Source organism: Rosa chinensis, chromosome 2, assembly GCF_002994745.2.
Source record: "Rosa chinensis cultivar Old Blush chromosome 2, RchiOBHm-V2, whole genome shotgun sequence".
NCBI classification, from domain to species: Eukaryota; Viridiplantae; Streptophyta; class Magnoliopsida; order Rosales; family Rosaceae; genus Rosa; species Rosa chinensis.
In genome coordinates, this window is record NC_037089.1 from 20,742,601 (window position 1) to 20,770,361 (window position 27,761).

The window sequence follows — 27,761 nt, forward strand, 5'->3', positions numbered from 1 at the left end:
ATTCCAAGGTTGACAAGACTGCAACCAATGATCATCACTCAAAAGCCGTTGATATTTTCCTCGGTGACGATATTGAGCTGGTGAAAACACATACATTCCCAGATATAATCATCACTAAAAGCCGTCATTTGTACGTTTTCATTTACCCATTAACCTTAGTACATTGAGTATATTGTAGGTAACCTTTGGCAGGAAAAATATTTTGCGCTTTTTGGGGAGGACAATCCGCCGTGACTTCATGAAATTGGAACCATCAGAGGAGAAGAACGACGACTCTTTGGAAGCTTTGTTGGATGACTCGAAAAAATTTGACACAAATCTATTAGTTGCCGTGCTTATTGCTACTGTCACTTTTTCAGCAGCTTGGAGTCTTGGACTATGTCCGGGGAATTTAGGCTTAGTTTGGGATTACTGTGCTGTGAGAGGAAACACTTTCGAACTTGGTGTAAGAGAAAGCACTTCCGAACTTGCTGTGAGAAGAAGCAGCTGAGGTGTTTGGTAAACTGTTTTGAAAAGTGCTGTGCAAACGAAAAGTAATTTCTAAGTGTTTAGTAAGTTGCAAGGCAAAAGTGCTTTAGCTGTGTATAATTACCAAAATGGGCATACATAGTAAGATATGCTACTAAAATACATAATTTTATTTTTTGATTATGTAACCATACCAAATGAAAAAATTTCCCATGTATTATTCTTTTACCCTTGGTTGGACCGAATAAATTAAACCCTTCAATATGCATATTATGTTTTACTATTACACAAAATAAATATAGAATATTTAGATTAATTTCCCGACCATAGTTCAACGTGAACCATTACACAAAATAAATTAAAGTCACTTGAAATTTGCAACTAAATGGAACTAGTAGATGCATTCATTAGATTTTGTGCAATTGCATTTCTTAACACCTCCATTTCTTGTCTTCCCAGACCACTACTAGAATTATGCCCTCAGACATCGACCAAAAACCGATGAGAAAAAGAATCCCGACCGATGGTTATTACAAAACCATATGGAACCATCAACTTCAATTCCTATATACTTTCAATGTAAGATGGTTATTACAAAACCATGAATTAGAATGTACCTTCAATTTTCTATGCAGCATTGCAACTAAACCATTGAGACCTAAAAGAGCTCAATGAATTGTACTCTGAGGTATCAAAATTCATGGTCTATGTAGTTACAGGATTCCCTCATGGTATCGTAAAACATAACTTTAAAAAGCAAACGGACTGGAAATACAGTTTTGCTTATTTATTGATATAGATGTTGAAACAAACTGGAAAGGAACAATGTTACACAGTTTGCTTAGGCTATCATATTCCATCTTTCATGATAGTTTTAAAATTGAAGGCGCTAATCTAAATTTTGGATTGCGTTTTACATGTAAAGTGGTTGCTGCATTTCATGATCTGGGCAGATTAGTAGCTGACTCTGGCTTTTTCTTCATTTGCTTTGAAGGACGGCTGCATAGAACCATGCATCTTCAGGCACAAATCTGGTTATTTTAGCTCTGCAAAATACCAGCTTGTCCTAAAATGTAAAGCAAGGTATACACAGTGTTGATATATTTAGGAATATGAATAGACTGTTGAGAAAGGAAAAAAAAAATTAAATGCGGCAAACAGGCACAAAATACAGCTATTTCTATTGTACTTTAGAATCCACGCACAATGTGCATAAGCCGAGCTGAATTGGTTTAAACTATATAGAGGTTAATCAAGAGAACTTATTATAATAACTTATTATTTCTATTTAATATTGCAGCAAGGTAATATTGACAGATATTTTCTTTTCTCCAAGTTTAATATCTCTCTATACAAAGGCATTGGAAGTTTGAAACAGAAGGTATTACCGACTAATTAGATAAGTTTACTGACCTCCTCTGAACTCCTATGCCAATTGTCTTGTATGTGAGACTTTTACTGTGTAACCGGCACAATGTTATCATCATCTATCATGACCAGATCAAAATTAATTGATCAAGAACTATTGCAGGCAGTAGGCATTAACAAATGAACATGAAAATCATGAAAACCAATAAAAGCTATCTTACCATAGCAGCACAAAATGCAAATGCTCGGCAACTAAAAAAGGGTTTTTGTCCAAAAAAAAAAAACATAGCATTTTAGAACACTTTGGAACAATGGTCCTAACTATTAATAAAGGAAATGGAGATGTTCGACAACAAAAAAGGCCAGAAGTGTGGTAGAGGTTAACCATTAATCCTGACCTTTGTTCGTGAAGTTCCTTAGTCTCTTCCTTTTCAACTCCAACAACTCTTCCTTTATTTTCTGCAGTTCCTGTACTGAAATTCACAAAAGAATCACAAAACTAATATTTTTATAATAATAATAATAACCCAAATAATGTAAAGACATTAGCTTTATATCAGAATTAGCTTGCTCATGTTTTAGAAACACATGAAATTAGAACTATTCCACATCCACTATTGAAAAGACATTGAATATAAGGATCCCAATTCAGCGAGTTCTGTTACAGAGATATGAAGATGATTTTCATGAGAAATTCTTTGGTGCATATTGATGAATATAAAGATAGCAGAATATAGCAACATGCATTGTTAATCAATTTAAAGAATAGGAAATTTCAAATCAATTCACAAGCAATCTTTTTAACATTGCTGAGAACTAAACTACAACATAATTATCAGAATAATATTGCCTACACTAACCAATTCACTTATCATCCAGTTATGCTTGATTTGTTTGCAGTTGTCACACTAAACTACAACGTAATTATAAACATGCAAAGACGGCACCATCAGGAAGAAGCAAGAAGCATACCAGAGGCAGTAGCTCCGCAAACTCCCCATACCAATGGAGGCTAAGTAACAGGCTTGGTCAGCTGAAGACAAATACAGGAACCATAAGAAATCCTAGAAAGAAGTTCAATCAGAAAATTGAGACAAAAACAACATCAGATTCCCATAAATGCCAACAAATCAAAGAAAACCCAGAGAGCTTTTCGTCTCCTTCTTCTTATTCTTCTTTCTCTTATTTCCTGTTCTCTTCTATCTCTTTCTTTTTTACTCTCACCTCCTCTTTGTCGGGGGAACAACAAAACCCATCATCCAAATTCATAATAAAAACTGAGGACGAAGAACAAAAATTTGGCGAAGAATAAATCCGAGCATAAAAGGAATTACCCTCAAATCAGTTCCACCAGAGGAGCTGATGTTGCCAAGAGTCCTCAGATATGGGTAAAACAACGGTTGTGCAGTTCTCAGCGAGCGGCTAATCAGAGGAACACAATTGAGAACATGGAGGACAAAAGGAATAGCGTAGCAGGAAGGCGGAATCGGCGCCGAGGAAGGTGGCGACAATCCACCAATTGAATGAGGTCACCAGCGACGAGCAGAAGAAGAAGGCGATCTGAGAGAAGACTAGGGAGAACCAGACACTAAAGAAGAGGAAGGAGGAGATGTGGAATGGCAGTGACGGCAAAGAGGAAGGAGGAGGTGTGGAATGAGACGTCTACCGCGATGGGTTTGCTGTTTCGATGTAATTTTCAGAAAAGGAGGAGGACAGAATTGGCAGTTCTCCAAATTTTCATTAAACTCTACTGTTCATGCTCCGTGTTTTCCCAAAGCAGGTCTTCAAAAGCTACAAATTGTAGCTTCCTAAATTCAGCTTTACGGAGAAGCAATTTCACTCAAAAACAGCTTTTAGAGATTTTACCAAACACCATGTTCTTGGCCCAAAAGCAGAAACTGCTCCAAAAGCACCTCAGGAATCGATCCCAAACACCATAGGTTGCTATCTAATTAATAGCAATGGCATGGTGATTTTACACCGATGGATATTTTTCGTAGTGTTTGTGTTATTTGATACCATCTCCTTCCTTTCATCTCTCTTAGTGGGTGTTTAATCATTTTATGGTGCCCACTCTGTCACTAATCATTCTAGCCACACCTCCAGTTTTCATTCGCTATTCCATTGCAGCAATGGTGGTAGCATTTGCTTCTGGTATCCTTGTGGTGGTACCGAAATAGTCCACCCGACATTTTGGTCGCTGCTGTAATATGCTGCTGCATCATTGGAAAGAGTTATTATGCCGCTCTACGAACCAAGCGCCAAATCAGGACTCGTTACTGGATCCGTTCCCGCATAATTTAATGGTCAGCAGTTCCGCCAACAACTCTATCTTGGTGGTTTCTTTTCTAAGCTCGGCATATACAACGATACCACATTACAACATGGGTACCCTGTATTGGAAACAATGTCCAAGGATCATGAACGATCTTTCTTCTATGTGTAACTTTCGAAGTAGTCTTCTCATTAAACTAAATTTGAATTGGATTCTCAATACCTCTGTTTCATATCTGAGTTGGAAGTATAACCCACTCCCATAAAAATAAAAATTAAAGATGAAAGACAATCGGAATCAGCACATGCTTCTGAGCAACACAAGTTAAAAGCTGTTAGGAAGTCGCATATAGTGGTATGTAGAGAGCAAGAAGGCATCAAACAAAGATACTACTACGAGTGGAACACTGCAGAAAACACAACGTATCAAAAAGGCAAAGGCGTTTTCCAACCACATCACTAGGACAGAATGATTGAATTATATTTCCTGGGTTCTGGAAGGGAAAACACAATGTATCAGTTCCCCACACACCAATAATGAAGTTGACCGAAACAATACTTCACACCGAGAGCATGCATATCATACCAATACAGAGATACCTAAATTATATATATCTCAGCTCAGCTCAACAACTGCAACAGCCTGATGCAAGAAAAGGCAGATGTCTCAAGAAGATCCTTGCTGATTCACTAAGCTATGAAGTGAGCAATCCATGCAGAAAAGTACAAAAACCTCTGCCTCACTTCCTACGATCCAAATGCGTAGAGAAATCTTTAGGATTAAAGCTTGAACTACTCGAGTTAAAGTAAAAATCCAAATCACCTCTATCATATTATTTCTCAGGTATTCAAGCAACAAGGTACCTGCTTTGTACTGAGCATACAGAGACAATTCAAAGTGACTAAGAAAGGATGAGTAAAAAGGCCACTTTACTAGGAAGATAGTTTGATTGAATGGTGAGAATTCACTCCAATGTTCTGTGCTATTTTGTTATCCACACACACATGAATAATGATGCAAGGAAAAATTTCAACTACCTATTGCATTACTCTTTCTCCACACTTATCACATGTCACAGAGGATAACTTATGCCGCACAAAATCTAATCCACAGGACACAAAGAAAAAAAATAAAGGACATAGCGTCAGAGTTAGAACTCCATCATTACCTCTATATTCCCTATCACATTAGCAAATTTAGGAAAACAAAGACTGCTTGCAAATTTAGTAATAAAGCAACTACGAAGAGGTAGCGAAAGCATTTACAACAGGGATTGCTAAATGAACCTTGAATTTTTCACAAGCTTCAGCAGGTAAAGATACTAGGTTGCTAGCAAATAGCTTAAGTAATTTCCAAGTTTGAATGAGTGAATGGGATTTGAGGACGAATTTCAATATTCATACTAATGAAGAAGCTGATTTAGACCATGATTTAAGAAGAGGCCTAAGGATCACTGACCCTGCATAAACTCGGATACTAACATCAACTGGTGCTGCTCTTAATTGCTCAACTATCTAGCATGCAAGCAGAGACCTCAAGATGATCATTTCCAATAGGATGCAGAATCCAAAATGTCACAAGATTCAAGTTTGTAGAAACACAAAATGCATATTAAATGCGATTGCAAAGACTCATTTAGTTTGCAGAAGCTAGCATTTTGAAATCAATACTGCAATGAACATTAAAGCTACTCAAAGAACCCAGAGTATTTTCTAGGTTGTTTCCAGTGCTATCATAGGTTGCAAGTTGTAGCATCCCTTTTTCTTTTCCACGAAAATCAGGGCTACAGGAGCAAAACCTCAAAGATTTGGTCGTGATATTAGACCAGAAAAACTTGGTAATAATACCTGGTCATCCAAAAATAATTTCAATTTCTAAAGAAATATCCCTTCATGTCTTGGTCGAACAATGTAAGGTGCTCAAAACTTTAAATATGCATGTTCTGATATGAAATAGATCCGTGATGACAACAGTGAGTAGATTGGTTACTTGAGTCTTCCCACAATATGTAAGGAGGCTGATTTTGATATGAAGAATATTTTGTATAAGAAAGTAGCTTACTAGCATCCCAGGAAAAATGTTAATCCACACATATCCAACAAATCCAAACACATATGAATGATTATGAAAGGAAAAAATTCAACTACCAATCATTATTCAAACATTACTTATTCACCACACTATCATTGTCACATACGATAACTTATGCAGTGAAAAGTATTCTATCCAACACGATACGTAAACCCAAATTATGAAAATAAAACATCAGACCTAAATCTCCATCGTCACCTATCTTGCCCATATTCCATACCAAGGAAATGAAACATCTGCGGGCAAATACAGAAAAACTACTCTGTCTGCAAAATTTAGTGATAAGAGTAACTATCGAGAGGTGTCAAAGGCATTTACAAATAAGGATAGCAAACTGAACCTCGAATTCTCCATCTCCACTTGATCAGCTGCAGCTCACCCGTACATATGTATACGAACTGCTTCCCTAAATAATTGAAGGAGCTCGAATCTTGCACTGGAAATCGCCCAAAACCCATCCAAGAAGCAGCCCACATAACGCATCAGCGTGAACCATGGAGACTCTGATACCATCAAACCCAGAAGAAACACAATTGATTGTATACCAGTTCATTCAACACCCTTTACAACACTCTCAAGTGGGTTTCGATGATGTCCTAGAGAAGTGGCAGTGGTGATTGTGCTCCATTTTGAGATTCCATTTTGAAGTTATTGATTTCGTTGATATTGCATTCAGATTCATAGATGAACCCAGATCCTCTACTTAAGAACAGGGGTGAGTGATAGAATATATGCCTGAGATTTTGGGTACGGAGGAAAAGAAGAACAGAGAGAAGAAATAAGGTTGGAAAAAGACAAAATAATACTTAAAAATAAGGGACAAAAATCATGTGAGTTTGTTGTAGAGTTGTGGACCATTAGATCTCATAATAGTCACGTGGCATTACATCATTAAAAGTTTAGGTAGCTTAGGTAAATCGTTGGGTTAAGAGAGGATCTGAATCTATTTTAAAAAGTATAAAAAGATGTGAGATGAAATATTATTATAAAAATAAAAGAATGTGTAATTTACAATTATGGATGTACAAATTTCACTCTACTTAATTATAATTACACTGAACAGATTCATTCAATAGTGAGATGACTTTTTTGCCCCGCATTTTCTATGGCTTTTTACCTGCTTGCCCCTGAGACCTGGGCCTCTCCTGTGGCACCAAGTGGTTTCTACGTGTCTGTTGTTTTTTTTCTCCACGAAAAGAGAGAGAAGCCAAAGATCTCGCTGCACCGGTCCGTTATTCCCCCGATAGTGAAAAGGATAGAGCAGGCGAGAGGAAAAAGAGAGGGTACCCGAGTAAGACCATTTGCTGAAGAGGAAACCATCATTCCGGAGTACTGGTGCAACCCAGCTACGTAAGAAACTATGCACACATTCTCCAGGAAAATAGTTAAGAGGTAAAAGCACAGAGACAATTTCTTAGCACTTTCGGGGATATACCTTTCAATCATGCAAAAAGAAAGTGATTCAGGTAATTGACTAAAGCACCGTGGCTTGCAACAATGGGCCCTAATTTCCTCCTTCCATGTTGTTGAGGCTTCATTACATTTACGACCCGCTAATCAAACTCAAGTGTTTAGAATACATCCTTAATTAGCTGAATAATAGGCAGCTTTCCGTATACTCAAACAAGTTTGAATATGAAGACTAATCTTTACAGATTATTTTATATGCCGTGATTAAATTATGCTAATCATATCCAAAATACCTATGCCACAAACCACCAGTCAACAATCCTGCTTTTAAAAACTTTTTCCAAAATAACTACCACTTCCACTCAAACAATTTGTATAGAAAAATGCTTTCTTTTCAATTTTCAATGCATTTATAGACTTGGTCCTAATGATAGAGACAAAGGAAAATCTTTATCTCCTCTGCGATTACATTTCCAAGGAGATTCCAGCACAACCGATACTACCCTCTTCAATTTCTTGATTGCTTCTTCTAAGGCATTACCTCCTCTGCGATCACATTTTCAAGTAGATTCCAACACAACTGACACTACCCTCTTCAATTTCTTGGTTGCTTCCTCTCAGGCTTTACCTCGTCTGCGATTACATTTCCAAGTAGATTCCAGCACAACCGACACTACCCTCTTCAATTTCTTGGTTACTTCCTCTCAGGCATTACCTCCTCTGCAATAACATTTCCAAGTAGATTCCAGCACAACCGATACTACCCTCTTCAATTTCTTGGTTGCTTCCTCTCTGGCTTTACCTCCTCTGCGATCACATTTCCAAGTAGATTCCAGCACAACCGACACTACCCTCTTCAATTTCTTGGTTGCTTCCTCTCTGGCTTTACCTCCTCTGCGATCACATTTCCAAGTAGATTCTAGCACAAACGACACTACCCTCTTCAATTTCTTGGTTGCTTCCTCTCAAGCTTTACCTCCTCGGCGATCACATTTCCATGTAGATTCCAGCACAACCGACACTACACTATTCAATTTCTTGGTTACTTCCTCTAGGGCTTTACCTCCTCTGCGATCACATTTCCAAGTAGATTCCAGCACAACAGACGCTACCCTCTTCAATTTCTCGGTTGCTTCCACTCAGGCTTTACCTCCTCTGCGATCACATTTCCAAGTAGATTCCAACACAACTAATACTACCCCCTTCAATTTCTTGGTTGCTTCATCTCAGGCTTTACCTACTCTGCGATCACTTTTCCAAGTAGATTCCAGCACAACCAACACTACCCCCTTCAATTTCTTGGTTGCTCCCTCTAGGGCTTTACCTCCTCTGCGATCACATTTCCAAGTAGATTCCAGAACAACCGACACTACCCTCTTCAATTCCTTGGTTGCTTCCTCTCAGGCTTTACCTCTTCTGTGATCATATTTCCAAGTAGATTCCAGCACAACCGACACTACCATCTTCAATTTCTTGGTTGCTTCCTCTCAGGCTTTACCTCCTCTGTGATCAAATTTCCAAGTAGATTCCAGCACAACCGACGCTACCCTCTGCAATTTCTTGGTTGCTTCCTCTCAAGCTTTACCTCCTCTGCGATCACATTTCCAAGTAGATTCCAGCACAACCGACGCTACCCTCTTCCATTTCTTGGTTGCTTCCTCAAGGGCTTTGCCTCCTCTGCGATCACATTTCCAAGTAGATTCCAGCACAACCGACAGTACCCTCTTCAATTTCTTGGTTGCTTCCTCTAAAGATTTACCTCCTCTGCGATCACATTTCCAAATAGATTCCAGCACAACCGACACTACCGTCTTCAATTTCTTGGTTGCTTCCTCTCAGGCTTTACCTCATCTGCGATCACATTTCCAAGTAGATTCCAGCACAACCGACACTACCCTCTTCAATTTCTTGGTTGCTTCCTCTCAGGCTTTACCTCCTCTGCGATCACATTTCCAAGTAGATTCCAGCACAACCGACGCTACCCTCTGCAATTTCTTGGTTGCTTCCTCTAGGGCGTTACCTCCTCTGCGATCACATTTCCAAGTAGATTCCAGCACAACCGACACTACCCTCTTCAATTTCTTGGTTGCTTCCTCTCAGGCTTAAACTCTTCTGCGATCATATTTCCAAGTAGATTCCAGCACAACCGACACTACCCTCTTCAATTTCTTGGTTGCTTCCTCTCAGGCTTTACCTCCTCTGCGATCACATTTCCAAGTAGATTCCAGCACAACCGACGCTACCCTCTTCAATTTCTTGGTTGCTTCCTCTAGTGCTTTACCTCCTATGCGATCACATTTCCAAGTAGATTCCAGCACAACCAACACTACCCTCTTCAATTTCTTGGTTGCTTCCTCTCAGGCTTTACCTCCTCTGCGATCACATTTCCAAGTAGATTCTAGCACAAATGACACTACCCTCTTCAATTTCTGGTTGCTTCCTCTTAAGCTTTACCTCCTCTGCGATCACATTTCCATGTAGATTCCAGCACAACCGACACTACACTATTCAATTTCTTGGTTACTTCCTCTAGGGCTTTACCTCCTCTGCGATCACATTTCCAAGTAGATTCCAGCACAACTGACACTACCCTCTTCAATTTCTTGGTTGCTTCTCTCAGGCTTAAACTCTTCTGCGATCATATTTCCAAGTAGATTCCAGCACAACCGACACTACCCTCTTCAATTTCTTGGTTGCTTCCTCTCAGGCTTTACCTCTTCTGTGATCATATTTCCAAGTAGATTCCAGCACAACCGACACTACCATCTTCAATTTCTTGGTTGCTTCCTCTCAGGCTTTACCTCCTCTGTGATCAAATTTCCAAGTAGATTCCAGCACAACCGACGCTACCCTCTGCAATTTCTTGGTTGCTTCCTCTCAAGCTTTACCTCCTCTGCGATCACATTTCCAAGTAGATTCCAGCACAACCGACGCTACCCTCTTCCATTTCTTGGTTGCTTCCTCAAGGGCTTTGCCTCCTCTGCGATCACATTTCCAAGTAGATTCCAGCACAACCGACAGTACCCTCTTCAATTTCTTGGTTGCTTCCTCTAAAGATTTACCTCCTCTGCGATCACATTTCCAAATAGATTCCAGCACAACCGACACTACCGTCTTCAATTTCTTGGTTGCTTCCTCTCAGGCTTTACCTCATCTGCGATCACATTTCCAAGTAGATTCCAGCACAACCGACACTACCCTCTTCAATTTCTTGGTTGCTTCCTCTCAGGCTTTACCTCCTCTGCGATCACATTTCCAAGTAGATTCCAGCACAACCGACACTACCCTTTTCAATTTTTTGGCTGCTTCCTCTAGGGCTTTACCTCCTCTGCCATCACATTTCCAAGTAGATTCCAGCTGAACCGGCACTACCTTCTTCAATTTCTTGGTTGCTTCCTCTCAGGCTTTACCTCCTCTGCGATCACATTTCCAAGTAGATTCCAGCACAACCGACGCTACCCTCTTCAATTTCTTGGTTGCTTCATCTAGGGCTTTGCCTCCTCTGCGATCACATTTCCTAGTAGATTCCCGTACAACCGACAGTACCCTCTTCAATTTCTTGGTTGCTTCCTCTCAAGATTTACCTCCTCTGTTATCACATTTCCAAGTAGTTTCCAGCACAACCGACACTACCCTCTTCAATTTCTTGGTTGCTTCCTCTCAAGCTTTACCTCCTCTGCGATCACATTTCCAAGTAGATTTCAGCACAACCGACGCTACCCTATTCAATTTCTTGGTTGCTTCCTCAAGGGCTTTACCTCCTCTGCGATAACATTTCCAAGTAGATTCCAGCACAATCGACACTACCCCCTTCAATTTCTTGGTTGCTTCGTCTCAGGCTTTACCTACTCTGTGATCACATTTCCAAGTAGATTCCAGCACAACCAACACTACCCTCTTCAATTTCTTGGTTGCTTCCTCTCAGGCTTTACCTCCTCTGCCATTACATTTCCAAGTAGATTCCAGCACAACTGACACTACCCTCTTCAATTTCTTGGTTGCTTCCACTCAGGCTTTACCTCCTCTGCGATGACATTTCCAAGCAGATTTCAGCACAACCGACACTACCCTCTTCAATTTCTTGGTTGCTTCCTCTCAGGCTTTACCTCCTCTGCGATCTCATTTCCAAGTAGATTCCAGCACAACCGACACTACCCTTTTCAATTTTTTGGCTGCTTCCTCTAGGGCTTTACCTCTTCTGCCATCACATTTCCAAGTAGATTCCAGCTGAACCGGCACTACCTTCTTCAATTTCTTGGTTGCTTCCTCTCAGGCTTTACCTCCTCTGCGATCACATTTCCAAGTAGATTCCAGCACAACCGACGCTACCCTCTTCAATTTCTTGGTTGCTTCATCTAGGGCTTTGCCTCCTCTGCGATCACATTTCCTAGTAGATTCCCGTACAACCGACAGTACCCTCTTCAATTTCTTGGTTGCTTCCTCTCAAGATTTACCTCCTCTGTTATCACATTTCCAAGTAGATTCCAGCACAACCGACACTACCCTCTTCAATTTCTTGGTTGCTTGCTCTCAGGCTTTACCTCCTCTGCGATCACATTTCCAAGTAGATTCCAGCACAACCGACACTACCCTGTTCAATTTCTTGGTTGCTTCCTCTCTGGCTTTACCTCCTCTGCGATCACATTTCCAAGTAGATTCCAGCATAACCGACACTACCCTCTTCAATTTCTTGGTTGCTTCCTCTCTGGCTTTACCTCCTCTGCGATTACATTTCCAAGTAGATTCCAGCACAACCGATAGTACCCTCTTCAATTTCTTGGTTGCTTCCTCTCAGGCATTAACTCCTCTGCGATCACATTTCCAAGTTGATTCCAGCACAACTGACACTACCCTCTTCAATTTCTTGGTTGATTCTTCTCAGGCTTTACCTCCTCTGCGATCACACTTCCGAGTAGATTCCAGCACAACTGACACTACCCTCTTCAATTTCTTGGTTGCTTCCTCTCTCAGGCATTATGTCGAACACTTGGTGGACTCGGGTTCGAGGCCTTCAAATATTTCGAGTCAGCAGCTTGTTGATCATCGAATTGCAAAAAAAAAATAAAAAATGTTTACACAATCCCCAATACCCAATGCGACACACTTTCTCCTTAACCTCACAAAATTAAATTATTCAAATCACAGTCGTGTTTACACTTAACTGGCAATTTCTACCGAATCTTGCTAACAAGATTTAGTCAACTCCTCTACTATTGAACATTGTTCACACTCTCCCCAACCGAGGTCGAGATATGGGGTTTAATTCCATGGATCCTCCGGTTTATAAGGCGGCAGCATCAGGTGATCTTCGTTTTCTCAAAGAAGTTAGAGATGGAGACAGATCAGTTGATATTCTCTTTCAGAAGACCCCTAAAAACAACAACGTTCTTCACATAGCTGCTCAGTTCAAGCAAATACAGTTCTTCGAGGAATTCCCAAATCAGATCCAATCTCCGTTGTTTTGGGCCACCAACACCAAGGGTGACACTCCCATGCACATTGCTGCTAGGGTTGGTTGTGTTAAACTAATTGAGTTCCTCATCGATCACGCGAGAAAGTCACAAACTAATGCAGCAGATGTGGAGACCGGACCAGCCGATGCTGAAGCTCATAACGAGTTACTTCGAATGGCTAATTCGGAAAGAGATACAGCTTTGCATGTTGCTGTTAGATGCGGGCACCATGATGTTGTGATTCTGTTAATGGATGCTGATCCTGAATTGTGCTGTTATACCAATAACGCCAACGAATCTCCTTTGTTCTTAGCTGTCTGCAAGGGGTTTCCAAAAATTGGTTCTTGTATCTTGGACAAGTCTCCAGCATCTCTTTCTTTCGAGGGGGTTAAAGGTGTCACAGCTTTGCATGCAGCAGTAACCCGCAATTCAACCTGCAAAGGTAAATTACACGACCTCTTATTTACATATATATACTAGAATATTTGTAGGGACTTGCACTATATGCTCTAAGAAATTAGTCGCTGCTGAACTTTTCTTAAGCCTAAATTGGGATTGTTGTGCTTTAAAAACAAGATGTTTATGTTGTGCTATGAAAATAAGCGGCTGTAAAATTACGTTTTAGACCACCCACTACCTAAGATCGAGGTTATGAGTTCGAGTCACCATGGGGGTAAGAGTGAAATCCTTTGATCATCTTTAAAAAATGAAAAAGGAAAAAAAAAAAAGGTTTTTAAGTGTTTGGTAAAATATATTATTAAATTGATGTGAGTTTAAAAATCATTGTGAATGTGTTAGGTAAATTATAATGTAAAATTGTTGTGACTACATAAAATGACTGAAGTAGACTGTACGTTAAAACCATTTTTTAGGCAAAAATACAAAAATCATTAAAATGAAAATATTCTTTTCCATGTCTATGTATTTTATACTTCGCTTTCTAATTCTTACACATACCAAGTTTGTTATATTCTTGAAATTTTGAATGAGAATCTTGGATTTCAATCCATAATACATTCAATTTGACTTCTAGTCAATTGTTTTCTTTCTTCGATGGATATTTTTAGTCGATTGTTAATGTAGGAGCTGCATGAAAAATATGGCTGGGTTTAAGTTTGGTTTTTATTGGTGGAACATCTCTGTGTTTCAATGAAGCACATAAGCTTTATGATTATAGAAGCAGCTAAGGAACAATTTCTATAAGTTCCATTGGGTATTGTGAACTTTTCCTAAAGGCTGATTCTAAGACTTTTACCAAACAGGTCATCTAGCTTAAAACCGCGGAGTCAAATTGGGCCTTAGTACTTCTAAATTTTAATTAAAATTGCTGAATAATAAATGTTTTCTGTCTCATATTTCTGGTAAACTAAACTCTATGCATACAATGAGAAAAAAATGTTGTTGAAGGATTCTCAGTACCTGAACTATTTTGTCCATACATGTTAGACATCGTGAAGATGATGGTGACCAAAAATCCTGAAATAATCAAAGAAGTTGATGAACTTGGTTGGACTCCCTTACACTATGCAGCATTCAGAGGGAATGTATCAGCAATTAGATCGCTGATAAAACGTGACAGTTCTGTAGCTTACATATTAGACAATTGTGGAATGTCTGCTCTTCATGTTGCTGCGTACGGAGGCCGCATAGAAGTAATGAAAGAGTTGATTCAATTGCGGCCTGATACTTGTGATCTGCTCAACCACAAAGGCCAAACGGCTGTACATGCTGCAGTTTTGGGTGAGATGCCGGCGGTTATTAAGTACATTTTGAAGACGCCTGAGCTAGCAGGACTTGTAAACGAAGCAGACAATGAGGGAAATACTCCTTTGCATCTGGCTGCCTCTAAATCGAATTCTATCCTTATGAAAGCCTTGGCAAGTGACCCCAAACTTGACAAGACTGCAACCAATGGTCATCACTCGAAAGCCATTGATATATACCTGGGTAACAATATTGAACTGGTAAGGACTATCTCTTCTACTTATATAATTAAGCTAATTCTTGAGGGAATGGTTAAATTATTGAACTACCCATATATGCCCTCACATAATATAGATATTAATAAATAAATTATTTCTATACGAGGATAAGATAGTCAATTTGACTATATCATATTTCAAAAAATTGCAATACTTCTCATAAAAAAAAGAGAAATTTTTCTAACATCAGGAGAGAAACTGTTGTAACTTTTTAAATTTTAAAAAATAAAAATAAAATTAATTGACATGTGCGGAGGCAGCAGAGCACATGTTAAGGGGCTAGTATTTTTTTTTTTTTTTTGAGGTAGGGCCAAAACGGCTGCCCTTAAGCCATAACCATTGATGAAATCATAGAATACAAGGGGGGGACATCGTGCCTAAACCCCGTATGACAATAAACCTTGAAAGAAAGTCCCGAAATAATATCAGGATTCTCCAATAATCCTGTGTATTCTAACACGCACCAATTAGCAAAGAGTGCATCATTGGCTACTCCAGTTGCTTTACAATTTTGGCTACATACCGGAAAGATAATGCTCACGCGGAGCCATAATACAGTAATATCCACTTTCCCACTATGTTGCCACCGAAAAATAAATTCGGTGACACTTAATTTCATCCTGCCACTAGGAGGCTGCGACCATTTGACAATGCAAGGAACTCGCCGCCGTCCTAGACCAGACATGGCACTCAAGGTGCGCAGATCGGGACAAAGCCTACCTCGTCCTACCAAAAATTGATAGTGACTTATTAATGGCATAAAGCCAACAACAACTAGAAAATAAAAGCAACACTGAAAATAGAAAACCAACAAGCAAGAGCCCAAAAGTTTGGTCCAAGCCCAACCAAAAATCAAAACTGCAAGGAGAAGGTTGAGGCCCATAACCCAGATCCACAGTTGCCTCTACACACCAACCACCACCGTCGCACTGTTCTTCCCACCCCCATAAGGCCTCCTCCGACGTGCCTCCAACATCGCACCACTACCCAAGGTTTAACTCGACTACCCAGCCCATCTCTCGTACGAAAGCTTAGACCGTCGCCGAACCACGCGACCCATCCAGCTTCATTCCTTCGCAGACCAAAGAAATACCAGATCCGAATTCTTCCGATCTGTGATACTAGCTTCTGTTGCCCATTGATCTCGGTCATCCACAGACCTCGTCTCCCTTCCACAGTCACACGACCGCATAGCCAGAGAGGAGGCTGGGGACGGCGCCATTCGATCCATCCACAACCCACCATTGCACGTCACATCGAATCAGCCTTCGCGAAGATCTCAACCCAGTCGACCCCATCAAACCGCCACTGCAACCCCAACTCCGCCAACTTCCTTGCCATCATCTTGATCTGAGTTAGGGCTGAGGACATCACTCTAAGCCAATCAGCCATAAAGGCTTTTGAAAACAAGCCCGTCCGATGACAGCGTCACCGGGACGCGCCGTCGGACGGAGGAAGAAATTTTTGTGAAGAAACCCTAGCGGGAGAGGAGGGGAGAGAGTGTGGGAGTAGTGGGTAGTTTAAGGAAAATTATTTTAATTAGTTTTTTATTTTGTTTATTATGTTTTGACACTTTTGTCCCTGATGAATAAAATGTTATCCATGATATTTTAATCTTTAAGTGTTGAAAAGGTAAAAAAAAATCAGTATTGGGGTCTGAAAATGAAATGCATAGCATGAAGGGCTTATAACTTTTTCCATGTTTTCTAGACGTGACTCCTTTAATTATGGCATCACCAAACGAAGTTCTGAAATGTCCATACTCAATGGTTCTCTACATTTTCGTAACGAAAAGATTATTCAAAAAGTCAACACATTAATTAGGTCCTTTGCAATAGAGAAAAAATGTTATGAAATGAGTTCTATATGTTATTGGCTTATATTTATATTATTATTAAGAGAAGAGCCTTTGTTAGTCAAAATCTAAAATTTTGACAGAAATGACTCTAAAGAATTAATAAACTTTGAGAATTAATTAAATCAAAAGGATAATCAAGACATTTACAAAATATATTTTTATTAAAAAAATGAACATAAAAAATATCCATAATCCACTTTTCTCTCCCCGTTATCTTTTCTCTACAATAACTGACTCTTTTCTTTTTCATTTTCTGAAAAAAAAAAAAAAATTTGTGGGAAATACTAGTGTGTGTGTGTGTGTCTATATATATATATATAGATTTTATCCAAAGCGGAGCTCCACTTTGAAATTAACTTGTGAAGTTCAAGTTTTCGATCACTTTTCGGTCGCATATCTATATCTCGACCGTTCAGTTTTTAGGTACTATTGTATAGATCATCTTTGCAAATTTTCAGCCAAATTAATGATCGTTAAGACATCTAACTCGCTTAAACCAATGGACGGACTGAATATGTCAACCTGAACCATACTAGCTTTAAAGCAGTTATCAATGCCTTAACAATTATCAATTTGGCTGAAAATTTGCAGAGATGATCTATACAGTAGGACCTAAAAACTGAACGGTCGAGATGTGGATATGCGACTGAAAAGTGACCAAAAACTCGAATTTCACACGTTAATTTTAAAGCGGAGCTCCGCTCTCCTAAATTGATCCTTACTACAATGGGGTTACGTGTGTGTGTGTCTACACACACACACACACACACAACCCCCTTGTAGTAAGGATCAATTTTTTAGTCATTTTAATGGATCTTTTATTAGACCTACTTTTCAATCACATATTCACATCTCAACTTTTCAGTTTTTAGATCTATAAGATTAGATCACCTCTGCAAATTTTCAGCTAAATTGGTAATCATTAAGACATTCATAACTACGATTTACAATTATAAACATGAACGATTCAGGTTGGACAAATTCACTTCATCCATTGATTTAATCTAGTTCGATACCTTAACAATCATCAATTTAGTTGAAAATTTACAGAAGTGATCTGTACATTAGGACCTAAAAACTGAATGTTCGACATTCTAAAATGCGATCAAAAAGTGAGTCCTATAAGGGATCCCTTAGTGAAACGACCACACACACACACACATACATATACAGGGCCCTTCTAGTGAGGGATCCATTTTTTTGGTCTTTTCTAAGGATAGGGCATTAGACCAACTTTCTGATAATATTTTTACATCTCAACCGTTCAGTTCTTAGGTCCTAATGTGTAGATCACTTCTGCAAATTTTCAGCGAAATCGGTGATCGTTAAGACATTCAAAATGACGATTTAAAATTATAAGTATGAACGGTTCAAGTTTGACAGATTTAGTTCGTCCGTTGATTTAATCTAGTTTGATACCTTAACGATCACCGATTTAGCTGAAAATTTGCAAAAGTGATCTATACATTAGGACCTAAAAGATGAACGGTTGAGATGTCGAAATGTTATCAAAAAGTTGGTCTAATGCCCTATCCTTAGAAAAATAAAAAAAATGGATCCCTTAGTGGAAGGGCCCTATATATATATTGTTTTTTTTTTTATTCAAATGAATTTTATTCAAATGATGAAAGTTACATCAATTATGGGGATAAGCTGTTCCCGAAAGGAACCCCCAATCAAAACCCTATTAGTTTCTATCAATTAACTCATGCAACCATGGAGGGCCAACCTCCAGATAGAACATAGACTGCAGCAAACTCAGGGCTTCTCGGGCTAACCGATGGGCCACAGTATTGCACTTCTTCCGAACATGTTCCCAGGAGACACATTCAAACTCCAGCATCAAAGATCAGACTCCATCAAGGACTGCACCAATATCACTTAAATCCTGATCCCTTACATCTAGAGCTCTCAGTACATTAAGAGCATCCCCTTCAATCTCCACTTTACTGGCTCCCAGCTACTTGCAATATCCCAATCCATACCACAATGCCTTAGCTTCCGTCGCAGCAGGGGTAAGGCAACCTCCATTGGCACTGCCATTGCACCCAACAAATCACCCGATGCATCTCTAATGACTGCCCCCAGGCCTACTCTGCCATTTTCTTTATTGCAAGCTCCATCAAAATTCAACTTGGCCCATCCATGGGGTGGTGGATGCCACTGTTGATCTTCATTATCCCCAATAGAACATAAAGCTAGCCTCTGTTTCCTGGCCACCCCTGCATCAACAAACTCCTTGTGCCAATCAATACATAATTGGTATAATTGGGAAGGTTCAACTCCCATTTTCCCATGAAGGACGTTATTCCTATCCTTCCACAACCACCAAGCCAATAACACAAACAACTCAAGCTCATGATTTTGACAAGTAGCAGCAATATGGCAGAATAGATCGGTGAAACTTGGTTCAGCCCAGCTCTTATATACCTCACTTAACCAAATAAGTTTCCATACCTTCTTTGTTGAAGGGCACTCCCATAAACTGTGCAACACTGATTCTCTAGCTCCACCACACCTTCCGCAGGCCGACTGAGGAACAATCTTGTGTTTAAACAAACGCTCAGCACAAGGAAGGAAGGAATGGCAAGCCCTTCACAAGAAAAGCTTGACTTTGTTTGAAATATTAATACTCCATATAAGACTCCAGTGATTTTTGGAGTTTGAAACACTCCCCCTTCCATCACTACTTGTTCCCAACTCACGTTGTTTGATCTCCCTACCCAGCCAATAACCTGATTTTACTATGTAATAACCATCTGAGCAAAAGTGCCAAATGGTTACATCCTCTGCTCCCCCACCACAAAGTGGAATAGAAAGAATCTTTTCAGCATCCAAAAGGAGAAAATTATCTTTCACAAACCTGACATTCCAATCACCTGTTTGGTCCATGAGCTGATTCACTGTTGTGTTAGCATGAAGAAAACGTGGAGTAGCAATCTTGAACGTCCACGACACCGGTACCCACTTGTCCTCCCAAATTCGAACCCGACTACCAGATCCAATCCGCCATCTCACACCCATACTTAATAGGTCCCTTCCCCAAATTAAACTCCTCCATATGAAAGAAGACTTCTCCCCCACCGTAGCTCCTGCCCAATTGCTTTGTGGAAAGTCTTTAGCAGAGATAATTTGACTAACGAGAGACCCTGGATTAAAAACTAATCTCCATACCTTCTTTGCTAGCAAAGCTTGGTTGAAACATTCCAGATCTCTCAAACCCAACCCTCATGCCTTCTTATTTTTGCACAGCGTCTCTCAGCTACACCAATGGACCCCCCGCTTAATGCCTCCTTTTCCCCACCAGTACTTGGATACCTTGCTTTGGTAGGAACGACAAACTCCTTTGGGAAGCCAAAAAACTGACATGGAATATGATGGAATCGCCTGCGCCACCGCTTTAATGAGGACTGTCTTCCCTACTTTCGACAGAAGCTTTGATTGCCACCCTTTTAAATGGAAGTCCAATCTGTCGTTAATTTTCTTGAACATATCCTTCTTGTTTTTCCTTGCCATCGTAGGCAGGCCCAAATATCTTTCGTGGGACGGCACAGCTGGCACACCCAACATCTGCATAATCGCATCTTGCTGATCTTCGCTCGTTCCTGGCCCAAATGCCAAAGCCGACTTTTGGAAATTTATTCTCTGCCCGGCTGCACTTTCATACAAAAGCAGGCATTGCTTGATATGTGTAACCTCCTGTAGCTCTGCTATTCCAAAAATTAAACTGTCATCTGCAAAAAGCAAATGGGAGACTGTTGGGGCCCCTTCTGCATAGCTAACTCCATGAATATAACCCTCCCGATCAGCTTGTAGGAACAAACCAGACAAACCCTCAGAGCATAGCAGAAAGAGATACGGTGATATCGGGTCCCCCTGTCGAAGGCCCCTTGTTGGCTTAAACAAACCCGCTGCCTCCCCATTCCACAACACACTGAAAGTAACCGATCATACACACCTCATGATGAGCTCCACCCAGTCCACCCTGAAGCCCAACCTCAGCATGACATTCTCCAAAAACTCCCATTCAACTCGATCATAAGCCTTGCTTATGTCGAGTTTCAATACACACTATGGTGCCTCCCCTGTTAGCCTTGCTCTCATAGAATGAATAGACTCGAAGGCTGAGATGACATTATCATGGATACAACGGCCCGGCACAAATGCACTTTGGAATTTTGAAATGACATTCGGCAATATAGACTTCATTCTATTCGCAATTACTTTAGAGATTAATTTATAAACCACATTGCATAAACTTATTGGCCGGAAATCAGTTACCTGCTATGGATGATCAACCTTTGGGATAAGAGCCAATAAGGTGTGGTTAAATTCCTTCACAGGGGCCCGTTCATTAAGCACTTGCAGACAAATATTACATACCTCATTACCAACAACGTGCCAGTACATCTGATAAAACCTGGCTGGAAAACCATCTTCACCCGGTGACTTATCTGGAGCCATTTGCTTTAAAGCCTCCTCAATATCACTCCTCACAAAAGGCCGTGCCAGTTTCTCGTTCATCTTATCAGTTACCTTACGCGGTATAGCGTCTAGGACCAACTCCATATGTCTGCACCCCTCCGTGGTAAACAGCTGTTGAAAATAAGTTAGGAAGGCCGATTGTATCTCCACCTCACTATCGATCCAACGCCCATTCATATCTGTGATCCCTATAACCTTGTTTCTTCTTCCTCTGCTCTTTGCAAACCCATGAAAGAACTTGGTATTTTGGTCTCCTTCTTGCAGCCAATTCACTCTGGACTTCTGTTTCCATACTTCTTCCTCAAATTCCAGGTATTTCTATAAATCAGTAAGAGTTCATTTCCTGCCTGCCACAATAACATCATTAGTACTGTCCATTGGATAACCTTGCAATGCTGCATTCAGCTGCTTAATTTTCCTCAGAATACAGCCAATTGTGTCGGCATTCCAACGCTTGAGAGCTACAGCTAGCCTTCGAAGTTTGTCCCTGACAGATTGGTTTCCATTTTCTTGCTCCCAACACTCTTCAATTGCTTGTGCACACCCATCCTCTTTAGTCTAGAATGATTCAAAATGAAATCTCCGTAGGCTCCTTCAACCGCCATGTCGGATCTCCATAGGCTCATTTCGTCCATTGATTTAATCTAGTTCGATACCTTAACGATCATCAATTTAGTTGAAAATTTACAGAAGTGATCTGTACATTAGAACTTAAAAACTGAATGGACGACATTCCAAAATGCGATCAAAAAGTGAGTCCTACAAGGGATCTCTTCGTGAAACGACCATATTTACACACACACACACACACACACACACATACATATACAAGGCCCTTCTAGTGAGGGATCCATTTTTTTGGTCTTTTCTAGGGATAGAGCATTAAACCAACTTTCCTATAATATTTTTGCATCTCAACCGTTCAGTTTTTAGGTCCTAATGTGTAGATCACTTCTGCAAATTTTCAGCGAAATCGGTGATCGTTAAGGCATTCAAAATGACGATTTAAAATTATAAATATGAACGGTTCAAGTTTGACAGATTTGGTTCGTCCGTTGATTTAATCTAGTTTGATACCTTAACGATCACCAATTTAGCTGAAAATTTGCAGAAGTGATCTTTACATTAGGACTTAAAAGCTGAATGGTTGAGATGTCGAAATGTGATCAAAAAGTTGGTTTAATGCCCTATCCCTAGAAAAATAAAAATAAATTCTCCCTTAGTGGAAAGGGCCATATATATATTAACTTTATCTTATATATCGCTTCACAGGATGATTCAGTTTAGTTTACACAATAATTCTCTATCCATCGTTTCATGATCTTATTATACTAATGAGAAAATCTTTTATCTAATTTTGTCCAATTGCATCATAGTTTTGTTCTTGTATAATTTACAAAGTAATTTTGAATGCATTTTCTTTTGAATTTTTTTTTTTTGAAAGTTTTCATAAACAAAGAAAATGAGAAATTAGTTTTTAAGCTTTTAAGAAAACTCTTGTATTTTTTTGTTTTGGTCCTTTTGGAGACATTAGTTTATTCCTTTACCCCTTAACCTGGGTACATCACATGTATTGTAGAACACCATTGGTAAACAAAGGGTCTTGTGCATTTTGGGGAGGTCCATCGGTGTGCCAATTTTCCAGCGATATGTGCGCCGTGACTTCGAATCATCGGACGAGAAGAATGACTTCATGAAATTGGAATTATTGGAGGAGAAGAATGGCTTCATGAAATTAGAATCATCGGAGGAGAACAAGGCTATATCCACCAGAGCGACCATTGCAGAATCATCGGAGGAGAACAAGACTATATCCACCACAGCGACCATTGCAAATGAAAAATCAGTCAAAGTTTTGCTGGATGACTCGAAAAGATTTGACACAAGTCTACTAGTTGCGGTGCTTATTGCTACTGTCACTTTTTCAGCCCCTTTCACCATGCCTGGGGGATTTGATAAGGACGGCATGGCAGTTTTACACCGAAGGATATTTTTCACAGGGTTCGTGTTATTTGACACCATCTCCTTCTTCTTGTCCCTCCTTGTGGTGTATAATCATTTTATGGTGTCGAATAAGTCGCGAATCATTAGAGACACACCTTCAGTTTTCATTCGCTATTCCGTTGTAACAATGGTGTTAGCATTTGCTTCGGGTGTGTTTGTAGTGCTACCAGAGCATAGTCTACTCGGCATTTTGGTTATTCTAATATGCTGCGTTTTATGCTTCATGCTCATCGCACAGATCAGGTTTGCCGCTCTGCCAACCAGGCGCGAAAAGAGGACACGCAATTGGCTCCGTAAGCGCATAATTTGATGGTGGGAAGTTCCACCAACAACTCTATTTTGGTGCTTTCTTTTCTAAACTCAACATGTGTACACGGATACAACATTATGTCCTGGGTACCCAGTATCGGACAATGTCCAAAGATCATGTACGATCTTTCTTCTATCTATAATTTTCCAAGTAGTCTTCTCGTTAAACTAATTCCCAATATATTATTGTCTCATGTCTGAGTTGGAAGTACAACCCCACTCCAACAAAGCTCAAAAATAATGAAATAAAAAGAAAACATGGAAGAAAATCTGAATCAGCACATCCTTCTGAGCAACACAATACAATTTAAAAGCTGTTAGGAAGTCATATAGTGGTATTTCTAAAAGTACACAACAAAGAAAACACAATATATAAAAAAGGCAAAGGAAAGGCATGTCCAACATAGGGTTGCAGCTTATATTGAGCAGAATAATTGGTTTTGGAAAGGAAAACACATTGTACCAGTTCCAGACACACCAATAATTAAGTTTACCGAAACAATACTGCACAACAAGAGCATGCATATAATACCAATACAGAAACACTCAAGTAGTCAAGTATATGATATCTAAGCTCAGCTCAACAACTGCAACAGCGTGATCCAAGAAAGGGGAGATGTCTCAAGCAGACCCTTGCCAATTCACTGAGGTATTAAGTGAGCAATGCAGAAACTATAAAAACCTCTGCCTCATTTCCTATGATCCAAACATGTAGAGCAATCTTTAGGATTAAAGCTTGAACTACTGAAGTTAATGGGAGAATCCAAATCACCTCTTATCATATTATTTCTCAGGTATTTAAGCAACAAGGTACCTGCTTTGTACACTATATAATAGTGCCAGCAGAGACAATTCAGAGTGACTAAGAAAGGATGAGTAAAGAGGCTACTTCACTATGAAGATAGTTTCATGTACGTGTTGTTTGTGGTTCTCTACTCCACTTCAAACTGAGTACTAAACCAGACTACAAGGACAATATGAATACTTTTCTATTTTGTTATCCACACATATGTAATGTATCACTACCTATTTGTTTTACTCCTTCACCACACTTTCACATGTCACATAGGATAACTTATGCCGCACAAAATCTAATCTACAGGATATAAAGAACCCAAATAATGGACATAAAGTATCTCAGTTAGAACTCCGTCATTACCTATATTTCCCAAATCACATCAGCAACTTTAGAAAACAAAGATTGCTTGCAGATTTAGTAATAGAGTAACTATGAAGAGGTGGCAAAAGCATTTACAACAAGGATTGCAAAATGGACCTTGACTTTTTTACACATCAATTTTTCACAAGTTTCAGCAGATAAAGATTCCGAGTTGTTAGGAAAGAGCATAGGTAATTTCCAAGTTTGAATGAGTGGATAGTACTTGAGGACGAATTTTACTATTTATACTCTATGAAGAAGCTTATTTGGACCATGATTCAAGAAGAGGCCTAAGGATCACCGAACCTCCATAGACTCAGAGACTATAACATCAACTGATGCTGCTCTTAATTGCCCAACTATCTAGCATGCCAGCACAAAGCTCAAGATGATCATTTCCAATAGGATACAGAATCGGAAATGCCACAGATTCAAGTTTGTAGAAATACAAAATGCAAAATGCATATTAAATGGGAATACAAAGACTCATTTACTTTGCAAAATCTAGCATTTTGAAATCAATACTGAGATGAACACATATGCTAGTCAAAGAACCCAGAGCATTTTTAGGTTGTTTCCAATGCTATCATAGGTTGCAAGTTGTAGCATCCCTTTTTCTTTTAAACGAAAATCAGGGCTACAAGAGCAAAACCCCAAAGATCTGGTCGTGGTACTAGACCAGAAAAACTTGGTAATGATACCTGGATCAATCATTTCAATTTCTAAAAAAATGTCTTGGTTGAACAATGGAAGGTGCTCAGAACTTCAAATATGCATGTTCTGATTTGAAATAGATCCGTAAACAGTGAGTAGATTGGTTACTTAAGTCTTCCCACAATATGTAAGGAGGCCGACTTTGATATGAAGAATATTTTGTATAAGAAAGTAGCTTACTAGCATCCGAAGAAAAATGTTAATCCACACAAATCCAACAAATCCAAACACATATGAATGATTATGAAAGGAAAAAATTCAACTACCAACCTTTATTCAATCATTACTTATTCACCACATTATCATTGTGACAAACGATAACTTATGCAGTAAAAAGTATTCTATCCAACATGAAACGTAAACACAAATTATGAAAATAAAACATCAGACCTAAATCTCCATCTTCACCTATCTTGCTCATATTCCATACCAAGGAACTGAAACAGCTGCGGGCAAATGTAGAAAAAACTACTGTGTCTGCAAAATTTAGTGATAAGAGTAACTACGGAGAGGTGTGAAAAGGCATTTACAAACAAGGCTAGCAAACTGAACCTTGAATTCTCCATCTCCATTTGATCAGCTGCAGCTCACCAGTATATATGTATACTAACTGCTCCACTAACTTCCTCTCACACAACTGCTCAATGCTGTGACCACTGAATATCCTTAATATTAATCCCTTCCTTCACCATTTCATAAAGTGGACTCAACTCCCTCAGCTTCTTCACCTGCTGCACTGTAAGCTGCACCGCCCTGTCAATCTCCTCCTCGGTAGTAAACCTCCCAATCCCAAACCTAATCGAAGTGTGTGCCATGTCCTCATCCACCCCCAACGCCCTCAACACATACGACGGCTCCAAACTAGCACTGGTGCAAGCACTCCCACTCGACACGGCCACCTCCTTCAACCCCATCAGCAAGCTCTCCCCCTCCACATAAGCAAACGACAAGTTCAAATTCCCCGGGTACCTTCTCTCGATACTGCCATTCACCACCACCTCATCCAGCTGCTCCCTAATCCCACTCAGCATCCTCTCCTGCAGCTGACTAATCCTCTTCTGATCATACTCCATCTCCTTCTTCGCAATCTCGCAAGCAGTCCCCATCCCCACAACCAACGGCGTCGGAACCGTCCCGCTCCTTATCCCCCTCTCCTGCCCACCCCCATTCATCTGAGGCTCCACCCGAATCCTCGGCCGCCGCCTCATGTACAATGCCCCAACTCCCTTAGGCCCATACACCTTGTGCCCACTCAACGACATCAAGCTCACATTCCACTTATCCACATCAATCGGAATCTTCCCCAACGCCTGAGCAGCATCAGTGTGAAACGGAATCTTGAACTCCTTGCAAATTTCTCCGATTTCCTCCATAGGTTGAATCACACCGATTTCATTGTTCACTGCCATAACTGAGACCAGTCCGGTATCGGGCCGGATCGCGGCCCGGAGCTGGTCCAGGTCGATGAGCCCGTCGGGCTTCACCGGAAGGTAGGTGATGTCGAAACCCTCCTGCTGGAGATGGCGGCAGGAGTCGAGGACGCACTTGTGCTCCGTCTGGGTGGTGATGACGTGGCGCTTCTTGTCCTTGTAGAAGTGCATGACGCCCTTGACGGAGATGTTGTTGCACTCGGTGGCGCCGGAGGTGAAGACGATCTCCTTGGGGGACGCGCCGATTAAGTCGGCGACCTGGGCGCGGGCGGCTTCGACGGCGGAGTCGGATTCCCAGCCGTACATGTGGGTCCGGGAGTGGGGGTTGCCGTAGCGGGTGAGGTAGTAGGGGAGCATGGCGTCGACGACTCTGGGGTCCACCGGCGACGTGGCCTGCATGTCAAGGTAGAGCGGCCGGCCGGAGATTTTGACCCCCTTCATATAAACCCCATCGGCGGCCTCCTCGTACGGCTCGACGGCGGCCGCGGCGGTGGAGGCGGCGCGGAAGAAGGAGGAGGGTTTGGAAATGGGGGCATGGGGAGTTAGGGTTTTGCGGAGAGCTGAAGCTAGAAGCTTCGAAGCCATGTTTGGGTTTTTTGGGGGGTTTGGTTTCCGTCTCTGTGCGGCAAAGGGGTTTCAGTATAGAAAGCTTCACCGACTTTGTTCAAGATGAAAGTGAACACGTGGGAGGTTGTGAACCCTGGGTTACTAAAACGGTAACGTTTTATAGATTTGGTCCCTCTGGGACACGTCTC

At 40.4% G+C, this 27,761-nt stretch overlaps 3 protein-coding genes and 1 long non-coding RNA gene across 5 annotated transcripts; 2 read left to right on the forward strand and 2 right to left on the reverse strand.

Annotated features, from left to right (window-relative positions):
- Window positions 1-1,107: 1,107 nt before the first annotated feature.
- On the reverse strand, window positions 1,108-6,980 carry LOC112188706. 2 transcript variants are annotated; one of them, XR_005805910.1, is made up of 4 exons: window positions 2,809-6,980; window positions 2,235-2,309; window positions 1,882-1,955; window positions 1,108-1,534 (listed from the first exon to the last, which is right to left on the reverse strand). It is a non-coding gene; the product is annotated as an uncharacterized LOC112188706 (long non-coding RNA). The 2 variants fall into 2 exon arrangements; XR_002931520.2 differs by lacking the exons at window positions 2,235-2,309; window positions 2,809-6,980 and adding an exon at window positions 2,058-2,122 and having other exon boundaries at window positions 1,109-1,534.
- Window positions 6,981-12,864: 5,884 nt separating this feature from the next.
- LOC112187524 (ankyrin repeat-containing protein At5g02620) lies at window positions 12,865-14,865 on the forward strand. Its single transcript, XM_040513298.1, has 3 exons — window positions 12,865-13,507; window positions 14,512-14,786; window positions 14,857-14,865. Exons 1-3 carry the CDS (start codon window positions 12,865-12,867, stop codon window positions 14,863-14,865), a joined length of 927 nt encoding a protein of 308 aa, XP_040369232.1.
- Window positions 14,866-14,867: 2 nt separating this feature from the next.
- Window positions 14,868-23,704, forward strand: LOC121051193. Its single transcript, XM_040513299.1, has 2 exons — window positions 14,868-15,029; window positions 22,970-23,704. The coding sequence occupies exons 1-2, from the start codon at window positions 14,931-14,933 to the stop codon at window positions 23,702-23,704; spliced, it is 834 nt and encodes a 277-aa protein (XP_040369233.1). The 5' UTR covers window positions 14,868-14,930.
- Window positions 23,705-25,833: 2,129 nt separating this feature from the next.
- Window positions 25,834-27,663, reverse strand: LOC112187526 (cysteine desulfurase, mitochondrial). Its single transcript, XM_024326367.2, has one exon. The coding sequence runs from the start codon at window positions 27,589-27,591 to the stop codon at window positions 26,218-26,220; it is 1,374 nt and encodes a 457-aa protein (XP_024182135.1). The 5' UTR covers window positions 27,592-27,663; the 3' UTR covers window positions 25,834-26,217.
- Between the last annotated feature and the right edge of the window lie 98 nt (window positions 27,664-27,761).